The following is a 27,822-nucleotide window of genomic DNA, read 5'->3' as shown; positions in this document are numbered from 1 at the left end:
GAGTGGGCCTTAAGGTCCTTTCCAATTCAAACCATTCTATGATTCTATGATTAACAGTAGTCATTTTACACATTTCTGCCTCAGTATGCCTGAGAAATTTAAACAAATTCCTACATGCCTTGTTTCCTTCTGGTTTTCTATTTAATAAAGAGCTTGCAGTTTATCCAGATGCTAGTTACGTGATCAGTCCTAACAATGATACTTTAGTTTCTGCTTATGCCCTTTATTTTTTTTAAGAGCAGTCAGGACACTTTTAGCCTTTGTTGCATTGAGGTAAGAACCTGGATAACAGACTTGCTTGAATCTCAGCTGAATTTTTTACTAAAATTAAACCATAACCATTTCCATATAGCATATCTTTCCACTGCTTTTGCTATTTGCATGCTGTAAATAAATCTAGGTACACTACATCTTTGCTGTTACTGGTTTTTATTTATATGTGGTTTCCCTATCTCAGTAGAGCAGCTACAGCAGGTTATGAATATCCTTTGAATGACTTATTCTGGAGATTGTGTCAGCTATTTTGTATGCAGAAATAAAAAAATCCAAAATTCAGTTGTTTAATTCATAATTTTCTTTCATCAGTCAGTGTTTGCTTTCCTTATTCATTATCTCTGGAACATTTGCATAATGCCTTAATTTGCCAAGAATGTTTCCTCCAGCCTCCATTTTCTACTACTTCATCTAATATAAAGAAATTTTGTTGGTATAAACTTGCAGCCCTCTGTTTTTATTCTTTGTGCTGCAAATTCTTTATACATCAGCTTTTTACTATAGAATTTTGGTAAGGAATTCCTTACTTGTTTTATGGAGGAAGGAACAACTTAGCTGATTACTGATTATTCATTTTTATTTCAGATGAATGTTTTAAATACAACTGTCACTATGCTTTCTACTTATCAGGTGCAGAAGTTATCCAAATTAAGGGGCTGAAGAAAGTCTGAACATTAACAGAAGGGGATGAGTTAGAAGTGCAGCTCTTCAAAATGAGAAGTTACATGTCAGGAATTAGGTTGAACCAAAGAACTGGTTTTACCTTTACATCTTTTTGAATCTACATTGAAAGACAAAACTGTGCTTCGGTTATTGATTCAGAGTAACAGTAGGGAACAGAAGACTAATCCAGAGAGACTGTTGTAGGACTTCCCGTTACATAAGATGGATAATGAATATAGTACTAGGAGAAATAGTCATCAGAGCAGTTGCATGTAGAAAAGAGGAAAATAATTTCTCCATTAATTGTAAAATCATAAGAAATTCTACGTTTGTAGAATTTCCACAAAAGTCCACAATAATATCAAGATAATTTAGAAACACAAATGTTTATGAAATTCCATTTTCTAAAATTTTTACTGGTTTTTATTTTGTCTTTTTTTCTCTGTTTCTGTAAGTATCACACTGGGTTTTTTTAAAGAGTGGAAAAACTTCTCCTTTAGAGACTCATGCAGCTCGTCTTGTTTCGGTAACATGCGTTTCCTTCCACAATAGCATTGATTTTCTCTTATTTCTATCTTGTAGTGTTAGTGGCTGTCTTACCTGCTTTTCTTTTGTACGTAGTTATATTCTTTTTGATGTTTACTCTTCAGGTAATGATTCTGACGTTGACCTTGACAGGAAGGAAGATGAGCGAGAAAAAACTCCAAAGAGGGCCAGAGTTCAGAAAACAGAGAAAACTCCATCAACTAAGGAGACTGAACAGGTTTCAGGAGCTAAAAATCCTATTATAAGTGTGGTTTTGACTGCCCATGAAGCTATTCCAGGTAACGAGAATCATGGATTATATAACTGAATGTGTTTTTGTCCCTGCTGACATTGTATAAAATAGTAATTGGTGTAAGACTCAGCTGTTTAGGATATTTATTATCTGAAAAATATTTAGTGGCGTTTGGTTATTTGGATAGAGAATCTCTGCATGTGGCAGCTACATCGTTTAGAACTGCCATCACATTTCTTCATAGCTATGATGTATGCTGGACCTGAGTGTAGCTATCTACATTAACAGCAGCTGTGTTTAGTCTGTGAAGAAGAAACTGAAAAAATCAGTGACCAAGGAAAAGAGAAGCATTTTTTCCCTGTAATGTCTTTTCTCAGATCTTGATCTAATGTGTATATTTTTGACAAATATAAATTTGATTATGAAAACACAAACAGCTTAGTGTGTACTTATATTAATATTCATGAATACAAATACTTTGACAGAAAATATGTAGATGTATTTGAAAATCAAGTAAAGTTGCTATGTAATGATTAAAGGAGCCTTCATCCGTAAATGTCTATATTGTTATTCATCAAAGGATTTTGGAATAACTTCAAACTATTTATTTTAAAACTAGACTTGAGTTTGCCTGTTTATATAAACCAGTCGCTCACCTGACTCTCACAATCCCTTTTTATTATTTTGTGTGTTATTTTCAGCCTTGTGATTTTATTGTTCTCCTTTTCATTATTGCTAACATTTCTGAATATTTGTTTTGCTTATAGCTCTCAGAACAACCAGAATGTATTTATGTATTTATTGTTGTAGGTTAGAAGCTAGCTGGATTTGCTGTGTTGTTCTTTAATATCTTTTGATATTGAGGTCTGTGATATGCTTGCACTTTGTTTGCTAAAACGCCTTTCTAATTCCAGTGGTAGAGGAAGCTGGATGAGCTCACCGTCCTGCGTGCTTAGAAAGGAATTAAAAAACCCTGTATTTTTATAGTTTGAGAAATATCACACAGGGGTTTGGACTTACACTGAGCTGCTAAAATTTAATCTTGCAATAGTGTAAATACAGGGAAAGGTGGAAGAGGCCAGTTGAGCGCTGGAAGTGTGGAAATTTGGCTTCAGGGTGTTTTGAAGTCTGCACTGTTTCATTTCACCGCCTCTTTTGTAACCACGGGTCCCTTTCTTTCATTTGACAGGCTCCTTCCTAGCTGTTGCTAAACACTCCCTTCCCACTATGTCTTCCATCTCTTTTGCCTTGTTCCACCTACGCGTACCTTTTCCCCCACCTTGGTGCCTCTTCCACTTGCTGCCACTCAAAAGGCTTCCCTCATGTCCACTACAGGGGAACATGCTGTGGATGGTTAAGGGGCTTATATAGGCAGGTAGTGGGTTCATGTAGGTGTTCGTTTATGGATTTATACACACACATCCTCCCTGCCTAAAGACTTTTAGGTGGAGCTGTAATTGGGGTCTCCTCCGGGTGCTAAATTGTATGCAACTTTTAAGAATTTTTTGAGATCTTTACATTTCTGGCAAGAACTAGGGACAGCTTTTAAGAGAGAAGGAAAGATGTGGTAGACAGTGCAATTAAAGACTAATTTTCTTAGGAAACTAACCCAGAGAGACAAACAAAATAGTAGTAATAGAGCTGGTGAAGAAAACATAGTAAGGATGTGATGTGGGAGAGGAAACGAAAATCTAGAGGAGGTTGTTGCCTTAATTACAACCTAGTAAAATTTTTCTTCGGACAACAGAAGTTTGGGTTTTCTTTATACGTACACGTTTTGAATGATTCAAAATATTAAACCAACTTCAACTTTGGAGCTATTTGTGCATATGTAATTCAAAAAGCTTTAATGAACTGAAAGTATTTACAGTCAGATGTGATCCTGCAGCTGGTTTTGAAGATTCTCTCCTTTATTTGGTTGACCATTAGTAATCTTATTACATTCAAGTTCAAGAATATGTGTAATAAAAAAGTCCTTGCTGTTAAGACAGTTATGAATTATCATCCTACTTTTCAGAATTTGGAAACTCTGGAAGATACTCTAAGTGGTTAGGACTTTGAAAATTCAAAGGAGAAATAATGTCATTTAATGCAGTTATGTTTTAATTTGTTCATTGCTTTTCCTTCTATTTTTTTCATTAATTCCCATGCTCTAACTATATTTTAGTGTTGCTAGCAATTCTTAGACTGTTCCCATTCCTCAGTAGTACTTCATGTCTGGAGTTCTTATAAATACCTTTCATAGTCTTTTATTCCATTTTTCTGGAGGTGTATCGTGTGCTGAAGAGATGAGTTATTGCTGTAGGCCACTGTCGAAGAATATAAATAGATAAGACATTTCTCTCCTCTCCACCGCTTACTACGTGCTGGATCATCTGTAGAGTTAACTTGAAATAACGCTTAAAAGTTCTTAAGCACTATCAAAACTCTGTCATCTTTCTGCAAGCATTAGCATTCTGTAGTCACCTGTTATCTAGCTTTAAAAATGCATAGGAATATCCCTTTACGTGTCCAGTGCTGTAAAATCCTGTTCAATGTGTCAGATAAGCACTCTATCAATTAGAACTGTAGAGAAGGCTATAAGAATTAATTGTGTTTTATCCACAGCACAGAGGAAATATTCAGGCTGTGTGTCTCCCTTCCTAAGTGGAAGATGTTTTTAGGAGCATTACATTAACAGTGGGCTGTAATTTTACTATATGCTATTTAGGTTTAGGACACTGTTTTACATCGTGAGAGTGGTAGATAATGACTAAATTGAACTCTTCAAAATCCCTTCAAACAAACAGATCAGTTGGTTTTTAATGCCCCAGAAAGGACAGTCAGACAACATTGATTTTTCCCTGTGTTCATTTACTGTAATGCTTACTTGAGAGGCATATGAAAGGTAATAGATTTACAGCTTTAGAAATTCGAAAGCTTGCAATAACCCACAGAGTAAACAGATTGAATAAAAGTGGTTGGCTTTTTTTCTGTGCGGGCACTGAATTACCTTGACAGACTAGAAAGGTGGGACCATGCAAACCTTATGAAGTCCAACAAGGCCAAGTGCAAGGTCTTGCACCTAAGTCAGGGCGACTCCCAGTATCAATGCAGGCTGGGGGATGAATGGATTGAGAGCGGCCTTGCCAAGGTCTTTGGTGTGCTGGTTGATGAGAAGCTGGGCATGAGGTGACAGTGTGCTCACAGCCCAGAAGGTCAACCGTATCCTGGACTGCATCAGAAGTGTGATCAGCAGGTCAAGCAAGGTGATTCAGTCACTCCACTCTGCTCTAGTGAGACCACATCTGGAATACTGTTTCCACCTCTGGAGCCCAGAGCACAGGAAAGGCATGGATCTGTTGGAGTGGGTCCAGACGAGGGCCACAAAAATGATGCAAGGCCTGGAACACCTCCCCTGTGAAGAGAGGCTGAGAGAGTTGGGGTTATTCAGCCTAGAGAAGAGTAGGCTTTGGGAGACCTTATAGCAGCCTGCCAGTACTTAAAGGGGGCTACAGGAAAGCTGGTGAGGGGCTCTTTATTAGGAGTGCAGTGATAGGACAAGGGGTAACAGTTTTAAACTGAAAGAGATTTAAATTAGGTATGAGGAAAAAATTCCTTACTATCAGTGTGATGAGTCACTGGAATAAGTTGCCCAGAGAAGTTCTGTGTGCCCCCCTCCATGGAGATGTTCAGCGCCAGGTTGGACTGGGTTTTGAGCAACCTGATCTATTCGATGGTGTCTCTGCCCATGGCAGGGGAGTTGGAACTGGATGATCTTTATGTTCCCTTCCAACCCAAACCACCATGTGATTCGATAACTGGAAGGACCCAACGACCCTGAAGAGGAGTAATACATTCATGAACACATGCGCCTTGTATCAGCTTAAACTGAGTACAGTTTTTCACAAGCACCACAATTAATAATAAGAGTGAATAACAAAAATAAAATGCGCATCTAAAAATTCTTTGATTTGAATGGCAGAAACTTTTGTCCATAGCCTATTTTTAAGAACATGTCAGTAAACCCTGCCAAATTCTCAACCTTCTTTTTTTTTATGCATTTCATTTCCCATGTTTAATTCTGTAATATTATCTAGGCTTCTAAAACTCATTTATTATTCATGTTCAATTAGTTTGGTTCTGGATTCTAATTCGAGCATTTAAATTGTTGTTTTATTTAAATCCTGTAATATTCTAAAACCAGCTTATTACTAGGACAGGGTTTTTAAGTTCCTGTTAAACTAGTCAGTGGTAGAATTCATGGGTGTTTTGGTAAAGCTCAGGTTATAAAAACCAAAAAAAAACTTAAAGTAAATTCTTGATGCTAGTTATTTTTTGATTTCTAAAGGAGCTGAGTTTTCTTCCTCCAACAAATGTCAGTACAAGGTTGCACAGGTTTTCTCTCCACAGTTGCTGCTGAGGAACCGCTATCCATGGAAAGCCAGCTGCATTCTTCTACTATACAATCTTCTGTGTCTAATGAACACTTGATTCCTTCTCCCATCAAGATTTTGTGAAGTTGGGAAGAATGTAACCTTGCTTAATATATTGGGACTAAGTGACTTAGTTTAACTGATGACCATCTTTTCTGTTGAACTGATACGTCTTTTCTGTTGAAGATGACTTTATTTTTGTAGCTCACAGAATGGTGGTTGTGGGCTTATGATTCATCTGAATGCATTTGATATCAGAGTGTTACCAAGAGAACTTTCCTGCTTGTCTTTATTTCCCCGTTCCCTTCCCCTTTCTTTATCCAGCACTAGTGCTTGTGTCAGCCTGCAGTAAACTGATTCAAGAAGATGATAAAATAAATACACATACACGTGCACATACACGCAGGCATTTTCTCTGTCAGAGGGTTTTTTCTTTCTACCAATTTTACTTACTGAAATGTCTCATTTTGGGGACACGCAAGTTTTAAAAGTGGGAAGAATGAAAGTGATGACAAAACGAGCCTTTCAGTGGAAAGGAGGAGGATTGGGACTACCCCTTTTTAAAGTAGCTATGTCAGTGGCTTAAGTCACGAAGCTCAGTAAGTACAGACTGCTGTCCCAGGGGCAGCACTGTGCTCTTGCCGCAGTCTCTGACCACACGTCCCTATCTTTTTGACTGTTGTACCTGTTTATACAGTTGTGTGGCAAAACACACCAGAAAACTATTTATATATTTATAGAAGGAGAGACATGATGTAGATTTTAGCCAGATCCCTTCTCTGATTGATCATATTTGTAAACTCCTGCTCTGGCACTTTTAAGGCATCACAAACATGTAGGTGAGTGGAGGATTAGAGAAAAGAAGCTAATGTTATTTAAAGAAAGTGTGGAATTAAGCAAGGTTAAGAAAATTAACTCTGACTGTGAGCAGGTGTCTGCATTACTGTGGGGTTACAGATTGATTTAGCTCAGCCAATCTAATGTCCAGCTCTGTTGAAAGGGGTAATAACCTTCGTCCCACCATACACAGGTCTGTGTTTCCATTTCTTTGTCTGAGTTAAAATGCATTTAAACTCATGATGAGCTAGCCTCTAAAAATATTAGAAAGTACTAAAATATTAAGAGACTAGATTTAGCTTAGACATCGTAAAGAAACCTTTTCCTCTTAGGATTGTAAGGCAGGTTGTCCAGAGAAGCTGTGGATGCCCCATTTCTGGAGGTTTTCAAGTCCAGGTTGGATGAGGATTTGAGCAACCTAATCTAGTGGAAGATGTCCATGCCCATGGTTGGAACTGGATGATCTTTTAGGTCCCTTTCAACCCAAACCGCTCTACGAGTCTATGATTCTTCTGGGTTTTGGGTTTGTTTTTTTTTTTTTGCGATGAGGGGTAGCTTTGCATGGGGAACATGGATTCTTATAGGTAGGGTTAGTTTCTGTTGATTTCGCTTTCAGAACTGTCTTATTTGGGGTCTTACGGAAGCTGAAAAAATACAGTCATTCTAGAAGAGACTCTTAAGAAGCAAAGACTTATTTCAGAACTTAAATAATTTATTTCACCTATACAGACTAAGGTTCCTATGTTAAAAAAAAAACTTTCACAAACTTAAAAAAAAAACCCAAAACCCAACACTTATAGTTTAAACGTTGATCTAGTTGGATCAGTTGTCTCAAAAAGCAGCCTACAGTATCTCCGTAGAAATGAAATAAGCAACTGTTGTATAAAGGCTCCCAAATTTGGACAGCCATTGAGCTGATGGGTGCATCTGGATCATCATATTCAATACACATCTATTAATTTGTCTAAATCCCTCCTTGAATACATTTATATTTTTAGTCTCTGTGACTTCCTACAATACTTGTTCCATAATTTAATTACACGCAAGGTGAAAGTGTACATTATTTTGTTTTGTTTGAAGCTTGCTCACTGCTTGTTTCTTTGAAATGCTCTTTGTTCATGGTTTATGAGATAGAGAATGATTATTCACACTTTTTTCACAGTATTGCTAGTTTTAGAGGGATTTTTTTTTTCATTTATCTCTCTTCCAAGCTGAAGGTCTCAGAAATATGCATCCCTTTTCCACACAAAATACTTCTGATTTTGTCTTTATTACAGCTTTCTAGTTCTAGATCCTTTTTGTTTCCTATTCTTGCGGTTGTAGGAGGTTTATAGGATTTAGTTAGATTTTAGTAGGAATTTCATAGGATGAGAGAATCATTTATCTTGGAAAAGACCTTTAAGGTCATCAAGTCCAACCATAAACCTAACACTGCCCAGCTCACCACTAAACCACATCTACACATCTTTGAAATACCTCCAGGGATGGTAATTCAACCACTTCGTTTGGCAGCCTGTTCCAATGCTTGACAAACCTTTAAGTGAAGAAATTCTTCCTAATATCCAGTCTAAACCTCCCCTGGTGCAACTTGAGACCATTTTCTCTTGTCCTATCATTTATTACTTGGGAAAGAGACCAACAACTGCCTTGATACAGTGTGCTTTCAGGTAGTTTTAAGGGTGACAAGATCTCCCCTCAGCCTCCTTTTCTGTAGACTGAACAACCCTTTCCTTCAGCTGCTCTCATAAGAATTGTGCTCCAGCCCCTTAAAACTTTGTTGCTGTTCTTTGCTCAATGTCTTCCTTGTAGTGAGTTGCCCAGAACTGAACATGGTATTTGGAGTGTGGCCTCATCAAGTAAAGGGAGACAATCATTTCCCTAGTCCTGCTGGCCACAGCGTTTATGATCCAAGCCAGAATTTTATTGGCTGCCTTGGCCACCTGGGCAACAGGTGTGGGGTTCTTTCGTCCCAAGTGCAGGACCCAGCACTTAGCCTTGTTGAATCCTATACAGCTCTCCTCAGTCCTGTGATCTAGCCTGTCCATATTCCTCTGCAGAGTCTTTCTTCCCTCAAGCAGATTAACATTCTCACCCAGCTTGGTGTTGTCTGCAAACTTATTGAGGGAGCGCTCAATCCCTTTATTCAGATCATTGATGAAGGTATTGAACAGAACTGGCCCCAACACTGACGCCTGAGGAACACCACTTATGACCAGCTGCCAGCTGGATTTACCACCAGCTTCATTAACCACAACTCTTTTGGCCTGGCCACCCAGCAGTTTTTTTACCAAGCAAAGCGTGCACCTGTCCAAGCCATGAGCAGACGGTTTCTTCTGGAGAATGGTATGGAAAACGGTGTCAACGGCTTTACTAAAGTCTAGGTAGACAACATTCACAGCCTTTCCCTCATCCACTAAGTAGGTCAGGAGGCTGAAACCTTATCACCTCATTGTCTGTACGTGCAGTGTGACGGCACTGAAGATGATCTTCTCCGTAACCTTCCCTGGCACTGAGGTCAGGCTGACAGGCTTGTAGTTCCCTAGATCCTCCATCTGACCCTTCTCATAAATGGTCATAACAATGTGCCGTCAACTGAGACTTCTCCAGTTAGCCAGGACTGCTGATAAACTATGGAAAGTGGCTTAGTGAGCATTTCTGCAAGTACGTATGGGTGGACTCCATCTGCCCCCATAGTCTTGTGAGTATCTAAGCAGTGTATCAGGTTGCTATCCATTTCCCCTTGGATTAGGGGGCTCCCTTGAACTCCTCCCTGACTTCAAAGAACAACTGGTCTTACTCGTAAAGACTGAGGCAAAGAAGGCATTAAGTACATCGGCCTTTTCCTCATCCATTTTCACTCTTTCCCTCTGCATGCAATAAAGGATGGAGATTCTCCTTGGCTCTGTTTTGTTGTGAACATATTTATAGAAACATTTTTAATTCTTTTACTGCAGAAGCCAGATTAAGTTCTAGCTGGGTTTTTACCCTTCTGATTTTCTCTGTGCATAACTTCCCACCATCCTTCCTAAGTTGCCTGTCCTCTATTCTTTCATTCTGAGGGAATGGCAACATGCCCCAAAATATAAGCGGTTAAAAGATCCATTTAAGGAAATATGTGCAGACATTTAAATATAGACTAAACAGTGTCTTTTCCCCAGACTTATTTGTGGAACTGATTAAACAGTTTGGCTGATGTTTTCATAGGATGTAGTATGGGGCTGAAGCAGAAAAAATAAAGTTCCATTTTGAAAAGTTACAGTTTTTTAAAAGTGCAAGTATTTGGATATAGGACCTCATAACAGAGAACCGTAATGTCTATGGTGTAGGTACTGATGTCTTCTGGAAGCATAGTCATCATTTTCTGAACACAGAAACTAAAATAGTTGAACTAATGATTACAGAGTTAAAATTTTGTTTACGCTTGTATATTATAGACAATGCACATTCTAATAGTATTTTTTTTAATAAGCATTTTTTGCTCTTGCTTTTAGGAGCCACAAAAATTGTTCCCGTTGAGGCTGCTCCCCAAGAAAGTGAACCCACAACTCCAGAGGCAACAGCTCAAGACCCATCACAACGAAGAGGATATCAAGAGTACGCCATTCAGCAAACAGCATATGAACAGGCAATGAAATCAAGCCGGTAATTTTGAAGTAGTTATATTTGTGTTCATGCAAAATATAAATTAAATGCTTCCCTATCCATTTTCATTAAACTGAAATATTTTCTGAGCCTTTTAAATAAAAGAACAGCTGAAAATGATTTGTGCGTAAGTTACAGAATTTAAAAAGCCTGCAGAGAATACTTTTAAAAAATAAATTAAAGTAAACCTTTCTGTACATTATGAATATCAAGTGACATTTTCACATATTATATCACCATTTTCCATATTGTAAATGTAACTGGTTTGTTTTCTTTTTAGGTTGGGTCCAACTCAGCTGAAGATTTTTACATGTGAATACTGTAACAAGGTGTTCAAATTTAAACACTCCCTTCAAGCACATTTGAGGATTCATACAAATGAAAAGCCTTACAAGTGTTCACACTGCAATTACGCCAGTGCAATCAAAGCCAACCTTAACGTTCACATGCGGAAACATACAGGGGAGAAGTTCAGCTGCGATTACTGCCCATTCACTTGTCTTAGCAAAGGCCATCTCAAAGTTCATATTGAAAGAGTTCATAAGAAAATTAAGCAGCATTGCCGCTTCTGCAAAAAGAAATACTCAGATGTTAAAAATTTGATCAAGCACATCAAGGAGGCACATGACCTTCAAGATAAAAAGGTGAAAGATGTTTTTGATGAGCTTCGCTTGATGACACGAGAGGGCAAAAGACAACTTCTTTATGACTGCCATATTTGTGAACGCAAGTTCAAAAATGAACTTGATCGAGACCGTCACATGCTTGTTCATGGTGATGAAAGACCCTTTGCTTGTGAGCTTTGTGGCCATGGAGCCACTAAATACCAAGCCCTCGAGCTTCATGTTCGAAAACACCCATTTGTATATGTGTGTTCTGTGTGCCTGAAGAAATTTGTCAGTTCTGTAAGGCTCCGTGCTCACATCAAAGATGTGCACGCAGATTTGCAGGAGACTTCTGTTTTTAATAGCTCCATCAATCAAAGTTTCTGCCTACTTGAGCCGGGAGGTGATATCCAGCCAGAAGCCCTTGGTGAACAGCTAGCACAAGGTGCGGATGAATTGACTGTCATGAGTACTAATGCTATTAACACACCAGAACCATCTGTGTGTAAAAGTGATGCAACAGCTGTAGATGTCAACCACAACGGTCAATATAATGTTGACTTAAAAATTGATACGGTCCCTTTGTTAGAATTTGAAAATCCTGCGGTGGAGAATGTAACAGAGACGCTGTGTCAGGCAACAGACATAACAGACCCAAACATTCAATCTTGCGTAACATCAGATTGTTTTCTGCTGAAAAATGCTACTTCTGGTTCTGATGAGTTAAATGTTTCTCCTGCAAATGGAGAGGAAGTTAATCACTGCAGTTCCGTGAATGAGCAGGGTGAAGAAACTCTGCTGGCTGAAGACAAAAGTTTAAATCCGAATCAGAACGATGCAGTGACTGAGAAACTTTCTGTCTCTGAAGAGAAAAATCAGTCCGTTTTTTCTAACGAATCAGAAACAAGCAATCTGACAATTCAAAATTCAACAGAAACCACAAACCCTTTGCCAGCACCAGAAGCTGCTAATGCAGCTGTTGGTGCACAGGCAGCCTCGTCTAATGCAGTTACATCAGAGAGTCAGAGCAGAGCGGTTGCTTTTATGCAGATCTTGGATAGCTTGCAGAAGAGACAAATGACCATGGAGTTGTGTGAGAGGATAAGGAAAGTTTATGGAGACTTGGAATGTGAATATTGTGGTAAGGAGCAGTAGAATGATGGGTTTTGTTGTTTGTTTGCTTTTTTTTTTTTTTAATATTATATAGTGGGCCATGTTTTTCCTGCTCCACTGATTTAGTTTTTGATGTACTTGTGTATCTTTGTAGCAGTATTAAATTTGTAGTTCCTTATGGATTCTGGTGTCCAGCAAGATTTACTTTGGGCTGCATAAATAATGTGAAATGACTCAGAGCTCCTTAAAACACCACTGGCAGAATGTAGCAAAGCAATGCTATTTTCTGGTGATGGTAAATTCAATAGAATTAGATTATTTCTGTCCTTGTACCTCTCCCTACCTCAACATTCGCTGGGGCCAAGCACAGCAGATTCAGGCATATAATCAGCATTAGTCAGTCATGCTTTATTGCTTAAGCTTGATTATCAGCTTAGTATAAAATCTAGTCTTTTTCATGTAGTACGAGAGGATGTATAATATACATTTTGCACAGTGGAATATATATACTGGCATATTGTTGTGACTTGTTTTGAACCAGGTTATTTGAGATGAAAATTTTCATTACAGAGTATCAGATCAAAGCTGTTCTGATGGTAATTGGTTTTTTGAATTTATGAAGGTGGGAATATTACACCATTTCCATTTATTCTAAGTGAAAATGTTTGTGTTTACATAACTGGAGAGGAAACGTTTTGAGATTTATCTTGTAGTCTTCATTCTTGAGAAGGGAAAGGAATCAAAGTTTTGAAAAAAAAGACTTTCTGAAGTGCCATAACATTGTACATTAGTTAAATTGCTATGCAGTTTTTTGGTGCTTTTATGTCAGAAAGACTTTTAGGAATGAGTAACATGAAAGGAAGTCACAAAAAAGTTGTTGATAGTCTCTTGTAGTGTACGGTTGCATTGAGATTCTTTGTATAGAAGGATAGATTTAAAGGACTTTCTCATAGGGAACAGATCATTGATATGTATTAATGTTCCCCTGGCTAGGCATTTCAGGGCATATGACACAATCTTTTTAGATGGAAGTGGGTTTTGTAAATGTATTTTCAGTCGTGAAGGGTCTTCAGGACAAGTTTTCATTAAAGACAAAAGGACATAATTCAAACAGCATGTTTTGCCCTAAAAGAAAAATGGGTATTTATTGGAATTTTCACTAACAGTTGTTTAGCAATTATTTCCTTCATGTCTTATTTTATTTTCAGGCAAGTTGTTTTGGTACCAAGTGCATTATGACATGCATGTTCGTACGCATACTCGTGAACATTTATATTACTGCTCCCAGTGCAATTATTCTTCCATCACCAAAAACTGCCTTAAGCGCCATGTCATTCAGAAACACAGTAATATTTTGCTGAAATGTCCCACAGAACATTGTGACTACTCTACTCCAGATAAATACAAGCTTCAGGCACATCTTAAAGTTCACACGGATCTGGTAAGTAACAAACAAAACTGGATGTTTGTCTAAATTTAGTGTCATCATCATAATGTTTGCAGTCGTGTGCCAGTATTTGAAGACATACGTATGAGATCTTACCCGAGCACTCTTTGCGTAATCTGTACAAGAAATACAGGAGTTACATCAACTAGATATTCCCTCCCTCTCACAGCAGTTTCCAGTGAAGTATGTCTGCATCCATTTCCTTCCTTCATTTTTCCTCGTATTATCAGATTTTTTGGATCCTGAGAATAAAATGAGGTCTGGTAATATTGTTACTTTACTTCATTCCTTGGAGCCGAATTGCCTTCCTTCAAAACTAGATTATTGTGGTAAAATGAAAATATGTTCTTATCTTAATTACTATAGACAGAAGAAATTTAAGTTGTTGACAGGACTTCTTTTTTCTCAATAGTTCCAACTAGTTGAAGCTAATCTCTTTGAACATCTGCTATTTTCTTTTGTGGTTAGAAAGATGAAGAGATTTTAAAGGCTCCTATTTTATTCAATAAGCCTTCTGTCTCTGAATGCTATTGTGGTAAACTGAGATCTGGTCTCCTTCTTCAACATGCCCTGTTGCGTATTTTCTTTGAGACTGTGCAAAGAGCTGCTTGCTGGACTGGAAGCCCTCCTTGCGCATGACACCGTTTTGTGATCTGACTCTGATACAATGGCTGCCCCATCCCTGGAGGTGTCCAAGGCCAGGTTGAATGAGGCTATGAGCAACCTGACGTAGTGGAAGGTGTCCCTGCCCATGGCAGGGGGCTTGGAACTGGATGATCTTTGAGGTCCTTTTCAACCCAAACCATTCTATGATTCTATGAGGGAAAAAAAAAAATCGAATCTATTTCAGCTCTGCTTGCGTTTGTTTCAAAAGTATTTTTTTAAATAAGTTGTGTTGACCAGAACTTGAAATATTTTAAAACTATCAAATATATTGGACTATTATTCTTCATTGTTAATTTAAATGGCTTTTTACAGGTGAAATAATTTACATGCTTTTCTTGCATGATTAGGAAAAAGCAAATATTTTCTTTGCATTGGTGTTGCCTTGCTTTTTCTTTTCTTTTGTTATTTTGTATGGGTGGATAAAGTAGGTTAAGCTATTGTCAAAAAAAGGTCTGCATGCCATGGACTTCTTTTCCTACCACATGGCAGGATCCTTTCTGTTTGCAAGTTACAGTTGGTCTGGGACATTCTAGACTTGTGTATACCCAGCCAGGCTATAACGTGCATACTACAGTCACACCGTGTATGAACACAGGTCAATTCCTTCCTGTTCCAAATTGACCTCAAGAAAAGTGTGTTTGGCAAGTGCCTGTTCTCCCAGAATAATAAATTTATGCCTCTTCTGACTGTAGTCTTTCCTGAAGACCACTTGGAGAGCTTAGGTGCAGCATATTACCTTATAACAATTTTTATGAAGATAACTGGTATTGAATAAAGTGCAGTTTAAGTTTCCAGAAAATGTTTGGCAAGTTTAATTTGTAATTAAACTTTCTTGACTTATAATCATAGAATTGTGGGATGGTTTGGGTTGGAAGGGACCTTAAAGCCCGTCCAGTTGCAACCCTTCTGCCACAGGCAGGGACACCTTCCACTAGATTGGATTGCACAAACCCCTATCCTACCACCTCCAGGGATGTGGCATCCACGACTTCTCTGGACAACTTGGGCCAGTGCCTCACCACCCTCACAGTAAAAAACCTCTTTCTAATATCTAATCTAAGCCTTTCCTCTTTCAGCTTAAAACCATTACCCCTCATTCTGTCCCTGCACTCCCTAATAAAGAGCCCCTACCCAGCTTTCTTGTACGCCCCCTTTAAGTACTAGAAGACTTCTATAAGATCTCCTCAGAGCCATCTCTTCTCCAGGCTGAACAACCCCAACTCTCTCAGCCTGTCCTCATATGGGAGGTGCTCCAGTCTTTCGATCATCTTCATGGCCCTCCACTGGATTCAGTCTAACAGATCCATGTCCTTCGTGTGCTGAGGATTCCAGAATGCCAGAAAATTGTCATGAACCTATGAACCCTTGCAATTTTTTTTTTAATAATTTATACAGTAAAATACTTCCCAAACGTGGTTTGCCCTTCCACTGAATTTTTATTTATTCTTATTCCAGCAGAAGATTAAAGAACACCAGTTGTTTAATAGCAGTACTCACTCATCTGTCCTTTCAGAACAAGGAAATATTCACACAGATGGGTGCCTTTCTTCATTCTTTACACAACATTATTGTTTTCACTGTCTTGTAAATAAATCTTACAGTTAGAATACACCCCATCTGACACATTCCTCCTAATCATGTGAGAAAGCAATATCACAACTCACTTGAAGTACTGTGATAAATATTATTGTCGCACTTTGTACTAGTGAAATGTGATACTCAAATTAAGGATTCATATTAAATTTTCCCTAGTTGTGGACAATTTCTTGCATACCTACTTAAAAATGCTGTTAACTTACTCTGTGTGTGGTTTCAGATTGTCTTCTGCAGACAGCAGGTAAGCTCTTGCCCAGTATTTCCAATAGCTGAAGTTACTTGAAGCATGTCGGTACAATAATAAAGCAGAACACTTCACCTTCTGTTCTTGTTAAGTGCTAGTCTGGTGACTGTGGGACAGCTTTAAAAAACATAACAAAACAGGTGACACAAAAGGGAATATTTTTTCCCCTTTTGTCCCTCAGTGCTGTAGTATTTTAAACGGAACCTGTATTTGTTATGAAATGTGCAGAAAGCTCACATAATAGACATTATTTTAGGCTGCTTTGGAATTTATTATATTTATGATGTCCATCTGATGACAAAAATCTGTGTAAATGATACTGAAGAGTACCTAAGAGCCTAAAATTACGTATCCTATACCATTACGTAATAACCTGTGGTTCAAGTGTGATGAATGTCTGACAGCACCCACAGGGAGGGTCATTTTCATTTTCATCATATTAAATAGCACCGAGGAAATGCATTTCATGATTAGAAACAGTGTGACAGCAAGATCTTTCAGAAGTATGCTTATTGATGCTTACTGTCAAATATGTTTGAGTTTTTAAATGAACTGAAAAATTCATGTATTAGAATTTACTCAGTAACCAAACTTGGCAGTGCTCATAATGGCCTTTGGTGTATTTATTTACTGTATACCTCAGTGAACTAGACCATTTATTCCAAAATACAGTATTTTAACACACTGTTCACTGTTAAATGTGGAAAGCTACTTTAATGTTAGTTATAGTTTGCAAAATTTATTCTTAATAAATATTAAAAATAAAGCTTCGGTGGAGATGGAAGATATCAAAATCTCCGTTGAGATCCATGCATGAATACATATCTCTCCTTACCTTGTTGCTGGCTGCTTTTTCAACTGGATCCCTATACTATGTGTTTAACGGGATAAATAATGATTATTAAAAAGTAGCTTAGTGTTCATCTTTGTCACTCATTCTGTGTACACCAGTCAAGTCTTAGACTGAATTTAGGATTGTTTATTCCCAGGAGGATGATGATGAGAACTGTGTATATGCTGCCTCTTTACTCTGTATTTGCTACACATTGTTGTTACAGGGAAGATTTTTACTTTTGAAGTCTGGGAATTGAGACTCACCTTGATTTAAAACCAAAATTTTGTGTCTATTCTCTCATTTTTGGAACTCATCATTTACCTCTAAAGCTTGGACAGTGTTTTTTAACAATTCTTGGCATTTATGGACTCTTTAGAAGTTCAAACCATGATATGTGTGAATTGCTTCAATGTCATGGTACCTAGGAAAGGGGTGGGCAGTTTATAATGAATTTAGAAGAATGTATACTTAAAAATGAGCTAGTGGTAAAAATTAGGGAGCAGTTGTGGAACTACAGTGTGGAACTACAACCTCCAGTGGGTTTTAAAATAGTCAATGTGCTGATCAGATAAACATCACAGAAAGGTTTGTGTCTGAAATTATCTGAAATCTATATACATAATTGATACTCCATGATAAGCATTTCTGTAAATCTAGAGTTCAGACCCAGAACTGCCACTTGCTTTCAGGTGCCTAAATCTGCATTCACGTACATTTCTGGATGAAAATGATTCTTGACTTCAGAAGGGTGCTTAAAAATTTCATTATGCTACTGACCTTTCGTGTAATAGTGTAGTTAGAGCTTTTGGTAGAAAGATACTTGAACTGTGACTGCTTGTTTCCCCTTCCCGCAAGTGTTCATTTTCAGACCATTACTGATCTGGCTGCGATGCCTTGGCCTCTGGAGTCGTGCCACTATGTAGTCAAGAATGCAAGGTACTGGAAAGGGAAGGAATTAACCAAAAAATGTACACTCCAATGATCGAGCATTCAGTTGGAAAATGGCTTTTTTTCTTGGTCCTTGCCTCCATAATGAATGTCAGCTAGCTATTCATTTTTACTAGTGGTTATTTCACGAAAGAATGCTTAAGCAGTACTGTATGCAGGTGCTTGTCATTTTGTAAGCTGTGATTTCTGCTGCTTGCCAGACTTCATAAAAGTCTGTCTAACCATTTGCAATTTTTTTTCTGTAGCCTTCTTCACGTGTGTGCAGATCCATTTAGATAGGTTGCATTTTAATAGGACATCAGTTTGATTTCAGGAATCTTTCATGAACATTTTGATTTGTACGTCAAGACAACTATGGTGAAGATTTCTGGACATCTTCACTCCTCAGAAGCGTGACTCAGGGGCCTAATGCCATTCCCATAGGCATTAGAAATTAAATTTCTGCTGGTCTGAGTAGCTGCAGGAGCAGGCTTTTGCTCTCCACTCCCCTACAAAATTATACAATCAAATGTTTTGTTAATTGAGTTGTGGGAACTTTTGCTGGAAATGCTCTCAGTACCAATATTTAGTAGAGCTTTGGTTTATATCCTCATAAAATCATAGCACTGCTACTAAAAGGAGGAGAACGGATTGTTAATTTCACTTTTCTTTTCATGACTGTATACTAGTACACCTACGCCTTGAATTATATTGAAACACATGCCTTAGAGAAACAAAATTCACTTTGGAGAGGTATAAATTGGTAATGCAATATAGCTGACGCTTTCTTAGCACCATTTTAATTCGTTTATATAAAGAGAAAGGCATTCTGATTCCTATGTAAGTGGCCTTATTTTGTAATGAAACATAGCATAAACAAGAAAATTCAGTGATAATATAAGACTAATTTTTTCACTAGGTTTAAGAATATTTATGGACCTAGTTCATTCTAGATTTGTGGAATGTGAACAGTACTTTCAGTCAGAAATCTGACTTTATGTTGGAATTATTTTAAGTTTCTTATGTTTTCTGAAGTTGACTAATAGGGGGATTAAGCAAATCTCAGGAAGTGTGGATGTGGCTTTGAAATTTAAGTAGCTGATTGGACTATGCAGCTGCTCTCTAACAAAGGTGGATCCACCTCTCCTGATACTTTGGTTCTGTTTGCGTCCTTCAAAAAAACCTTCAAAGGCATTTAAAAGGCAGGAACTCTGATAAGGCATAGGATGAATAACTTTTATTCATGTTGGAAGAAATCTTGCGAGCTGATGATGTAATGAAGGTATTTCTACCACCTCAGCCTAACTCCGTCAAAGCGTCTCTGTCATTGCCTGTGACAAGGTCACACAGAAGAGCTAAAGCTGTGGTAGGGAGGGCCTTCTTTGAGGCGTTTTATTGTGACCTGAGTGCTCTGAAATGCATCATTTACAACAGAGGATTTCTTAAAGGATAGTTTTGAGATTGATGGGGTTACACTGAAGGACTAGCACTGTCACAAACTCTCAGGACAATGACAGAAGAATACTTAAACATTCCAAACTAATAACGTGAACTCCAAAAGTTTGTGACACTGACCTGGACAAGCAACTGTGAAAGGTTTGGCCCCAGTTGGATGCTTTCTGTGAGACTGCAGCTTGACAGATACACTTAGAAGGGAGTCTGTGCTCAGAAGCGCAACCTGTTCATTACACTACAAATGATGCCACTTTTGAAAACCATTTACTGTAGATCACAGTATAGATAACTTTCTAACTGCTGGGAGAAAGCTGGTTGTAATATTTTGTTGCCATCATCATGTTGAAAATATTTTCTTGGTACTAATACTGTCATGTTGCTATATAGGTCTTGATGTGTTTACAGATAATTTTAAGGTTTTTGTCCCTAGTATAGCCTTGCTTTTCTGAACAGAGTCATAGAATCATACAATGGTTTGGGTTGTAAGGGACCTTAAAGATCATCCACTTCCAATTCCTCTGCCATAGGCAAGGACACTCTCCACTAGATGAGGTTGCTGAAGTTGTCACAATTACAGCATTTTACTTAAAGCACTATGTACTGGAGTGGAGGCTGGTTTGTTCTTTTTTTTTAATGCAAGTCTTGAAACAGCAAGGTGTATTTATTTGTCCTGCTGTTCTGGGCACCCGCTATATGAAGTATGTATGCATAGTTCACACAATGAATGAGTGTTAAGGACTGGCAACACCTATCTGTACGTTAAATATATGCTGAATTTTTTTCCCATTTATTATATATTTTTATATATATGTATATATACTGCAGGGTGGAGTGAGCGGCTACATGCTGTTAAATTGCTGCCTGGAGTTAAAACATGACAGTGTGTTTGTAAAAACATTAGATTTCAAATTACACTAAAATTGTGTACGGGAAGAAATTGCATCAAAACTCTCCAACTTTTTTTGGTGGTGTCAAACCTTGTATAACATCAGTGACAAAAGCCAGAGTAGTCTGTAAGCTTTTAAATCAAAATAGTAGAATAATACTGTATTGGTAATACATAAAATGCTGAATATTTATAAAGTACTTAGAAACAGAGACACTGAATAAGTAATGGAATCTGTCTTAACTCTTCTACTCAATTTCAGACCATTAAGTAGTATTACATATACATGTACTGGCAGATGTCTTCAGAATAATGAGATCTGATCCTTAGGTTTTGGAAGAGTGGACTTGTGAAAAACCTGAATAAAACCCAAAGATAACTGCCTATATCAAATACATTTTTTTCTGTTATATGACTCAATCTTTTAACTCTTGATTCTCTAAAGAGTCAGTCAGAAGATAATACTTACGTTTATTGTGCATATTCTCATGTGCTGTATCTTGGAGCACTTAACTCATGAGGATTAATGATGTGTTTAGAATATTTTAATAGTTTCCCTTCACTTATTTCACTATAAATATTTTAATTTTTTTCTATAAAAACTGAAGCTTCCGTTATAACTTCGTTGAGAACCATGTATTACTAAATAATGACTATAGTGATTACAGTGGTGGACTGATAATGCAATCTCTTTCTTTCTTTCTCACTTTAGGATAAAAAGAGTTATTCCTGTCCTGTGTGTGAGAAGTCATTTTCTGAAGATCGACTTATAAAATCACACATCAAGACAAATCACCCTGGTAAGAAAAAATCAAGGAAAATTTCTCAGTCTATTGCAATAAATGGATAAAGGTTTAGAGTGCACAGTGTATTGTGATTACATGCCAAAGAAAGAGAAGAGGCTATGTCTAATTTAACTAGTTTAAAGTAAGAATTGTATTTGGTTTGCAGATGTTATAATTTAGAGTGAAAAAAGTTATTGTTCCAGCTTGTGTGTTGTGGAATATATTAGGTAATTGTGCTAGGAATTCCATCTTCATCTAGTGAAGAACTCATTTCCAAAAGAGGGCCTAGTTAATTCAAATTAAGTATTGGGAAGTTTGGAATTGGGCATATAGACATCATCTAACAACCCATGAGATATAGAGTTTCTATTGGCTATCAGTAAACTGATAGAAATGCATTTAATTGCCCGTTATTTTGTCTGTAGGTAAGTCATGTGAATGAGCTGACTCTCTGCATGCTTAGTGTGCAGCTGGACTTCACCTCCAGGGCCAACTAGAGTCTGCAGCAGGGCTCTTCCTTGAACCCGCTGTCCTCTAGTGTGGCCAGTACTGAGCTGGAGCTCACAGCCCTGGCTGGATCCATGCTAACCACTGCAGTCTGTTCAAACTCTCTTTATATCTCGTGTTCTAGTGCCCTGACGTATCAGTGCAAACACAACATAAAAGGGATGTGGTGAGGCAGTGTGCTGTGCCCGAGTAAACAATCCTTTCTTGGGAACTCGGTGCCAAAAGTGCTCAAGTGCAGTGGTGCAGGGACTGATTTAAATCTGACTGACATTTGGCAGAGCTGCACTGATGCCTCTGCACACTCCTCCTCAGTATCTGTATTATGCTGGATAGAAAGGTCCACAGCTACTGTGGATGAAGGAGAGCTGACTGCATTCATCAGCATATTTTGATGAACTCGTCTATAGTGTTACTTTTCACCTGATGTAATTTGATATTAGGAAAGAAAATACTATCCATGCTTAAACTGAGTTTGCGGAAGGAAAAATCCAATTAAAATAATGTAACTTCTCTGCATCAGAAATACAACATAATCGGTAAAGCAGTAGTTTCTTGCCTTCCCACTGCCACTAGATAGTGCTAGACCCATGTTTTAAACAGTTTCCTTCTCTTTAATTTCAGACTAAGTCTTATGTTAGCTCTTTAGTTACCAAACCTCTTTATTTGCAAGCCACTCTACAGCAATGTGGTTGGAGGGCTTGTCATACATGAGGGGACATGCCTGATGCAGCAAACTGAGATGAGGAAAGGCTTCTGTGCTATACTGTACTCAGGAGGTATGTCACCCAGTAAACATAGAAATTGAATCTCAAGAGCTGTGCCTATAAAGCCTTCGTGCTGTCTCATCTAGGGAGTATAGCGGGCCTCCCTAAATAATGTGATTGGTGTGCTAGCAGTATGCTGTGTACTGTGCCCTCACAGGTTGCCTTTAGTCTCCACTGGTCCATTGACTCCTGAGTTATTAGTGTATGCTGTGTCTAGGGTCCAGAAATATCAGTTAAGTGGAGCCATGATATATGAAACTCATGTATTTAAATATTTTTAAACAATTCATTTTGTGTGTGAATCCTTCTAAAATGTAGGATAAATTTTTTGATCCAGGAAAGTGGATAGTGGATTCTTTAAAACTCTAAATTATAATAGTAGTAAAGCTAAAAAAATTAAATCTGCATAGCCTATTATTTCTTTTTTCCTAATCTTTAATTCATATACTGTAGGTGAATAGAACTTAGAAGCAAAATACCAGATTTATTAAATACACCTCCATGGTACTAAAGAAATGCAACATCTAAGATATGCTTATGCAGTAGATACACAACAACATTACTTTAATATACAGAGGAGAATTAATGCACAAATCTTTTTTCCTGTGTGTACTCTGCTTGTAATCAGGAGGAAATCCTTTATTTGTACAACATACTTAATTGCAAGCTAAATAAATGTGAGGGATCTGATGGTATAAACTATCAATGAGTGCAATTGTTTTAAAAACATAAATGGAAAAGAACAAAGATGTAAGGAAAAATAGATACTGTATTGAATTTTAAAACTACATATCAAAAATTAATTTAAACTTAAACACTTCCATATTTATCATTAACATACTATTTCCGGAGCATCACTGTCCTTCCTTTCTTAATATCATTCAACGTGACCTCTCTAATTTTTTCTGTTTATCAAGTAGAAAGTATGAAATAAAACAGTATCCTTTAGCCTTCTTGGTTTACAGAGAATAGGAGTTGAATTCTGGTCCCATGAAGGTGGTGGGACAAAAGTAAAAATTATCTACCGTTTCGTCTACTGTCTGATTTAATGTGATATTTGTTAATAGTTCTGAGGCATGAGAGGCATCAGCTTTCATGGATCCCTACTGAGGAGACATAGTAGTATTCAGTCATGAATGAAGTATCTAAGCTATGGAAGGCAGATGAGAGTTTAGACTTGTGTCTGTGTTTTTCTTATTTGGGTACTTTCAGAACACATATCTGCTCAGTTCATGGGGTTTTATATTTCCCTTTTGAGGTTATTTTCCCTATGCGTATGAGTTCAGGCAGGACTTTTTATTGTACTCTGGGACCAGTCATCAGGAGACTAAGTATGGCAGTTTGTATTTGGTAAAAATCTAAGTTTAGACTTCCAAATTTAATAGAATTTGAGCATAATGAGTCGTCAGCTTTCATATCTTAATTTTTACATTGCATGAGCACTGTTTTATTGAGTTAAGTGATATTTAGCATCTTGTTCTTCTGCAATACATTGAGTTATTGGTTTTATTTTTAAAAGAAAACATTTGTCAATGTCTTCATTATGTGTGTTTGGGACATTTTAATTTAACTTCATTATTTTGGGCTTTTTCACTGTGACAACCAAGAGATTAGATCACATGAAGAAAAAACTTAGAGAGTTGAGTATGTTTAGCCTGAATGAGTGAAGGCTAGAAGAGGAATCTTAGTTGCTGTCTTCAACTAGCTAATAGGAGATTGAAAAGATGACAGAGCCAGAATCTTCTTGGAGCTGTACAGTGAAGGGGTGTAGAATCATAAGGTTGGAAAAGATCTCTAAGATCATCAAGTCCAGCTGTCAGCCCGGTGCCACCATGCCTACTAAACCATGTCCTGAAGTGCCATGTCTACACACTTTTTGAACACCTCCAGGGATGGAGACTCCACTACTTTCCTGGGCAGCCTGATCCATTGCTTCACCACTCCTTTGTTAAAGAAATTTTTCTAATATCCAATCTAAACCTCCCCTTGGTGCAACTTGAGGCCATTTCCTCTCATCCTATCACTTGTCGCTTGGAAGAAGAGACCAACACTCGCCTCACTACAGCCTGCTTTTAGGTAGTTGTAGAGAGTGATAAGGTCTCCTCTCAGCCTCCTCTTCTCTAGGATAAACAGCCCCAGTTCACTCAGCCACTTCTTATAACTCTTGTGATCCAGACTCTTCACCAGTTTCATTGCCCTCCTCTGCACATGCTCCAGCAACTCCATGTCCCTCTTGTAGTGAGGGGCCCAAAACTGAATACAGTATTCAAAGTGTGGCCTCACTCAAGCTGGAACTCCAAAGTTTTCCTGGCTTGAAGCAGGTGACTTTAGAAGTCGCTTTCAATCTCATTTGACTAGGAGAAGTCTGTCTAGAAAGCTGCCTGGAGGAGAGGGACCTGGGTGTGTTGGTTGACAACCGACTGACCATGAGCCAGCAGTGTGCCCAGGTGGCCAAGAAGGCCAATGGCATCTTGGCTTGTATCAGAAACGGCGTGACCAGCAGGTCCAGGGAGGTTATCCTCCCTCTGTACTCGGCACTGGTGAGACCGCTCCTCGAATCCTGTGTTCAGTTCTGGGCCCCTCACCACAAGAAGGATGTTGAGGCTCTGGAATGAGTCCAAAGAGCAACAAAGCTGGTGAAGGGGCTGGAGAACAGGCCTTACAAGGAGCGGCTGAGAGAGCTGGGGTTGTTTAGCCTGGAGAAGAGGAGGCTGAGGGGTGACCTCATTGCTCTCTACAACTACCTGAAAGGAGGTTGTAGAGAGGAAGGAGCTGGCCTCTTCTTCCAAGTGACAGGGGACAGGACAAGAGGGAGTGGCCTCAAGCTCCGCCAGGGGAGGTTTAGGCTAGACGTTAGGAAAAAATTCTTTACAGAAAGGGTGATTGGGCACTGGAACAGGCTGCCCAGGGAGGTGGTTGATTCACCTTCCCTGGAGGTGTTTAAGGCACGGGTGGACGAGGTGCTGAGGGATATGGTTTAGTGTTTGATAGGAACGGTTGGACTCGATGATCCGGTGGGTCTCTTCCAACCTGGTTATTCTGTGATTCTGTGATTTGTTCTCTGGATCTCTTTTTGACTTTAAATTTTCTGATTATCACACATTTTGATCATTAAAGCTGTGGCTGTTGTAAATTGTCTTTGAATCCTTGACATCTGGAAATCTGGGGTGAAATCTTGAAGAAAGTCCTTTGAAAATATTGAAGAAATTAGCTTATTGGGGTAGTTCATAGTTGGAAAATTATTTCTAAGACAGTGGCACATCCAAGATTTTTTTTCTGTATTTTATATCTATTCTTTTTAACCAGGCAGTGAGGACATTTTGTACACAGATTAGGAGAGGAAAGACAGAACATCCTAGAAGCTCTAAAGGAAAAAAGTCCTTATGTTCTTTGCTTGGGTCTTATCTAAGTGGCAGTAGGGGAAGTAAAACTTTTTAAAAGTTGAAATTAATCAGGATGTAACTCTTCAATATTACTTATACAACATAGAACAAATTCCCTCATGTCCTTCTGGTTTTTATTACATTTAACTTTTCTCTCAGAGGTTTCATTGAATACTATTTCTGAGATTCTTGGCAGAAGAGTTCAGCTGAAAGGACTTATTGGAAAACGAGCTGTGAAATGTCCCTACTGTGATTTTTATTTTATGAAGAATGGATCAGACCTTCAGCGTCATATCTGGGCTCATGAAGGCTAGAAGAGGAATCTTAGTTGCTGTCTTCAACTAGCTAATAGGAGATTGAAAAGATGACAGAGCCAGAATCTTCTTGGAGCTGTACAGTGAAGGGGTGTAGAATCATAAGGTTGGAAAAGATCTCTAAGATCATCAAGTCCAGCTGTCAGCCCGGTGCCACCATGCCTACTAAACCATGTCCTGAAGTGCCATGTCTACACACTTTTTGAACACCTCCAGGGATGGAGACTCCACTACTTTCCTGGGCAGCCTGATCCATTGCTTCACCACTCCTTTGTTAAAGAAATTTTTCTAATATCCAATCTAAACCTCCCCTTGGTGCAACTTGAGGCCATTTCCTCTCATCCTATCACTTGTCGCTTGGAAGAAGAGACCAACACTCGCCTCACTACAGCCTGCTTTTAGGTAGTTGTAGAGAGTGATAAGGTCTCCTCTCAGCCTCCTCTTCTCTAGGATAAACAGCCCCAGTTCACTCAGCCACTTCTTATAACTCTTGTGATCCAGACTCTTCACCAGTTTCATTGCCCTCCTCTGCACATGCTCCAGCAACTCCATGTCCCTCTTGTAGTGAGGGGCCCAAAACTGAATACAGTATTCAAAGTGTGGCCTCACTCAAGCTGGAATTCCAAAGTTTTCCTGGCTTGAAGCAGGTGACTTTAGAAGTCGCTTTCAATCTCATTTGACATTTTGTACACAGATTAGGAGAGGAAAGACAGAACATCCTAGAAGCTCTAAAGGAAAAAAGTCCTTATGTTCTTTGCTTGGGTCTTATCTAAGTGGCAGTAGGGGAAGTAAAACTTTTTAAAAGTTGAAATTAATCAGGATGTAACTCTTCAATATTACTTATACAACATAGAACAAATTCCCTCATGTCCTTCTGGTTTTTATTACATTTAACTTTTCTCTCAGAGGTTTCATTGAATACTATTTCTGAGATTCTTGGCAGAAGAGTTCAGCTGAAAGGACTTATTGGAAAACGAGCTGTGAAATGTCCCTACTGTGATTTTTATTTTATGAAGAATGGATCAGACCTTCAGCGTCATATCTGGGCTCATGAAGGTAAAACCCTGGGTTTAAGTTTTTTGAGCATATGTTCAGTCTCATATTCTACCCAAGCTATGCTGACATGAAAAGGAATTCAAAGTTATCACTATATCTGAAACAAAAACCATAGGCTTCAGTAGAGGTTAAATAATTAGTAGATTCTGAATCACATATGGAACTGCACAGTCATAACATGAATAGACAGCTTAAATGTTAAATAATGTTAATAACTTTGTAATTCCATTTTTTTCCAAAGCTCTTTCCTAAATCTCCATGAAATAGTTTTTAATAAATGTAAGCAAGGAGAAGTGAATACATGCTCAGTCTGTTAAAGTTAGTAATTATTTGTAACTTCCAATGAATAGCTGCTGCTCATTTTACATTTATCCAAAAACACTTGGTCTGGAAATCTATAATAACTGAAATTCTGTTGTTTTGATGTCTGTCTATAACATCTGTGTATATTTTAATTAAATTATAATGAGCGTGGCATCTGGCTAACGTGGACATAAACAGTAATGAAAAACCTATAAGATAATGCTGATTTTATCTATCACTTTTTATGGGAGAAATTCTAGTAATATGGCAACACACAGGTTAAAGATTCCTCAGACTTAAAATCTATGTCCAGTAAAACTTCGTGTCT

At 38.2% G+C, this 27,822-nt stretch overlaps 1 protein-coding gene across 1 annotated transcript in view; it reads left to right on the top strand.

Annotated features, from left to right (window-relative positions):
* The window catches only part of ZFAT (zinc finger and AT-hook domain containing), an 82,941-nt gene that overhangs the window by 18,171 nt on the left and 36,948 nt on the right, over nt 1-27,822 (top strand). The window contains exons 3-8 of the mRNA XM_069854698.1: nt 1,587-1,760; nt 10,458-10,608; nt 10,889-12,354; nt 13,535-13,767; nt 21,095-21,182; nt 27,042-27,191. Of these exons, the coding sequence (XP_069710799.1) occupies nt 1,587-1,760; nt 10,458-10,608; nt 10,889-12,354; nt 13,535-13,767; nt 21,095-21,182; nt 27,042-27,191 (2,262 nt within the window). The remainder of the gene's footprint in view (nt 1-1,586; nt 1,761-10,457; nt 10,609-10,888; nt 12,355-13,534; nt 13,768-21,094; nt 21,183-27,041; nt 27,192-27,822) is intronic.

This window comes from Phaenicophaeus curvirostris, chromosome 3, assembly GCF_032191515.1.
Source record: "Phaenicophaeus curvirostris isolate KB17595 chromosome 3, BPBGC_Pcur_1.0, whole genome shotgun sequence".
In the NCBI taxonomy this organism is placed as follows: Eukaryota; Metazoa; Chordata; class Aves; order Cuculiformes; family Cuculidae; genus Phaenicophaeus; species Phaenicophaeus curvirostris.
Note: the sequence above shows the minus strand (reverse complement) of the source record. Positions and strands in the feature narration are given on the sequence as shown.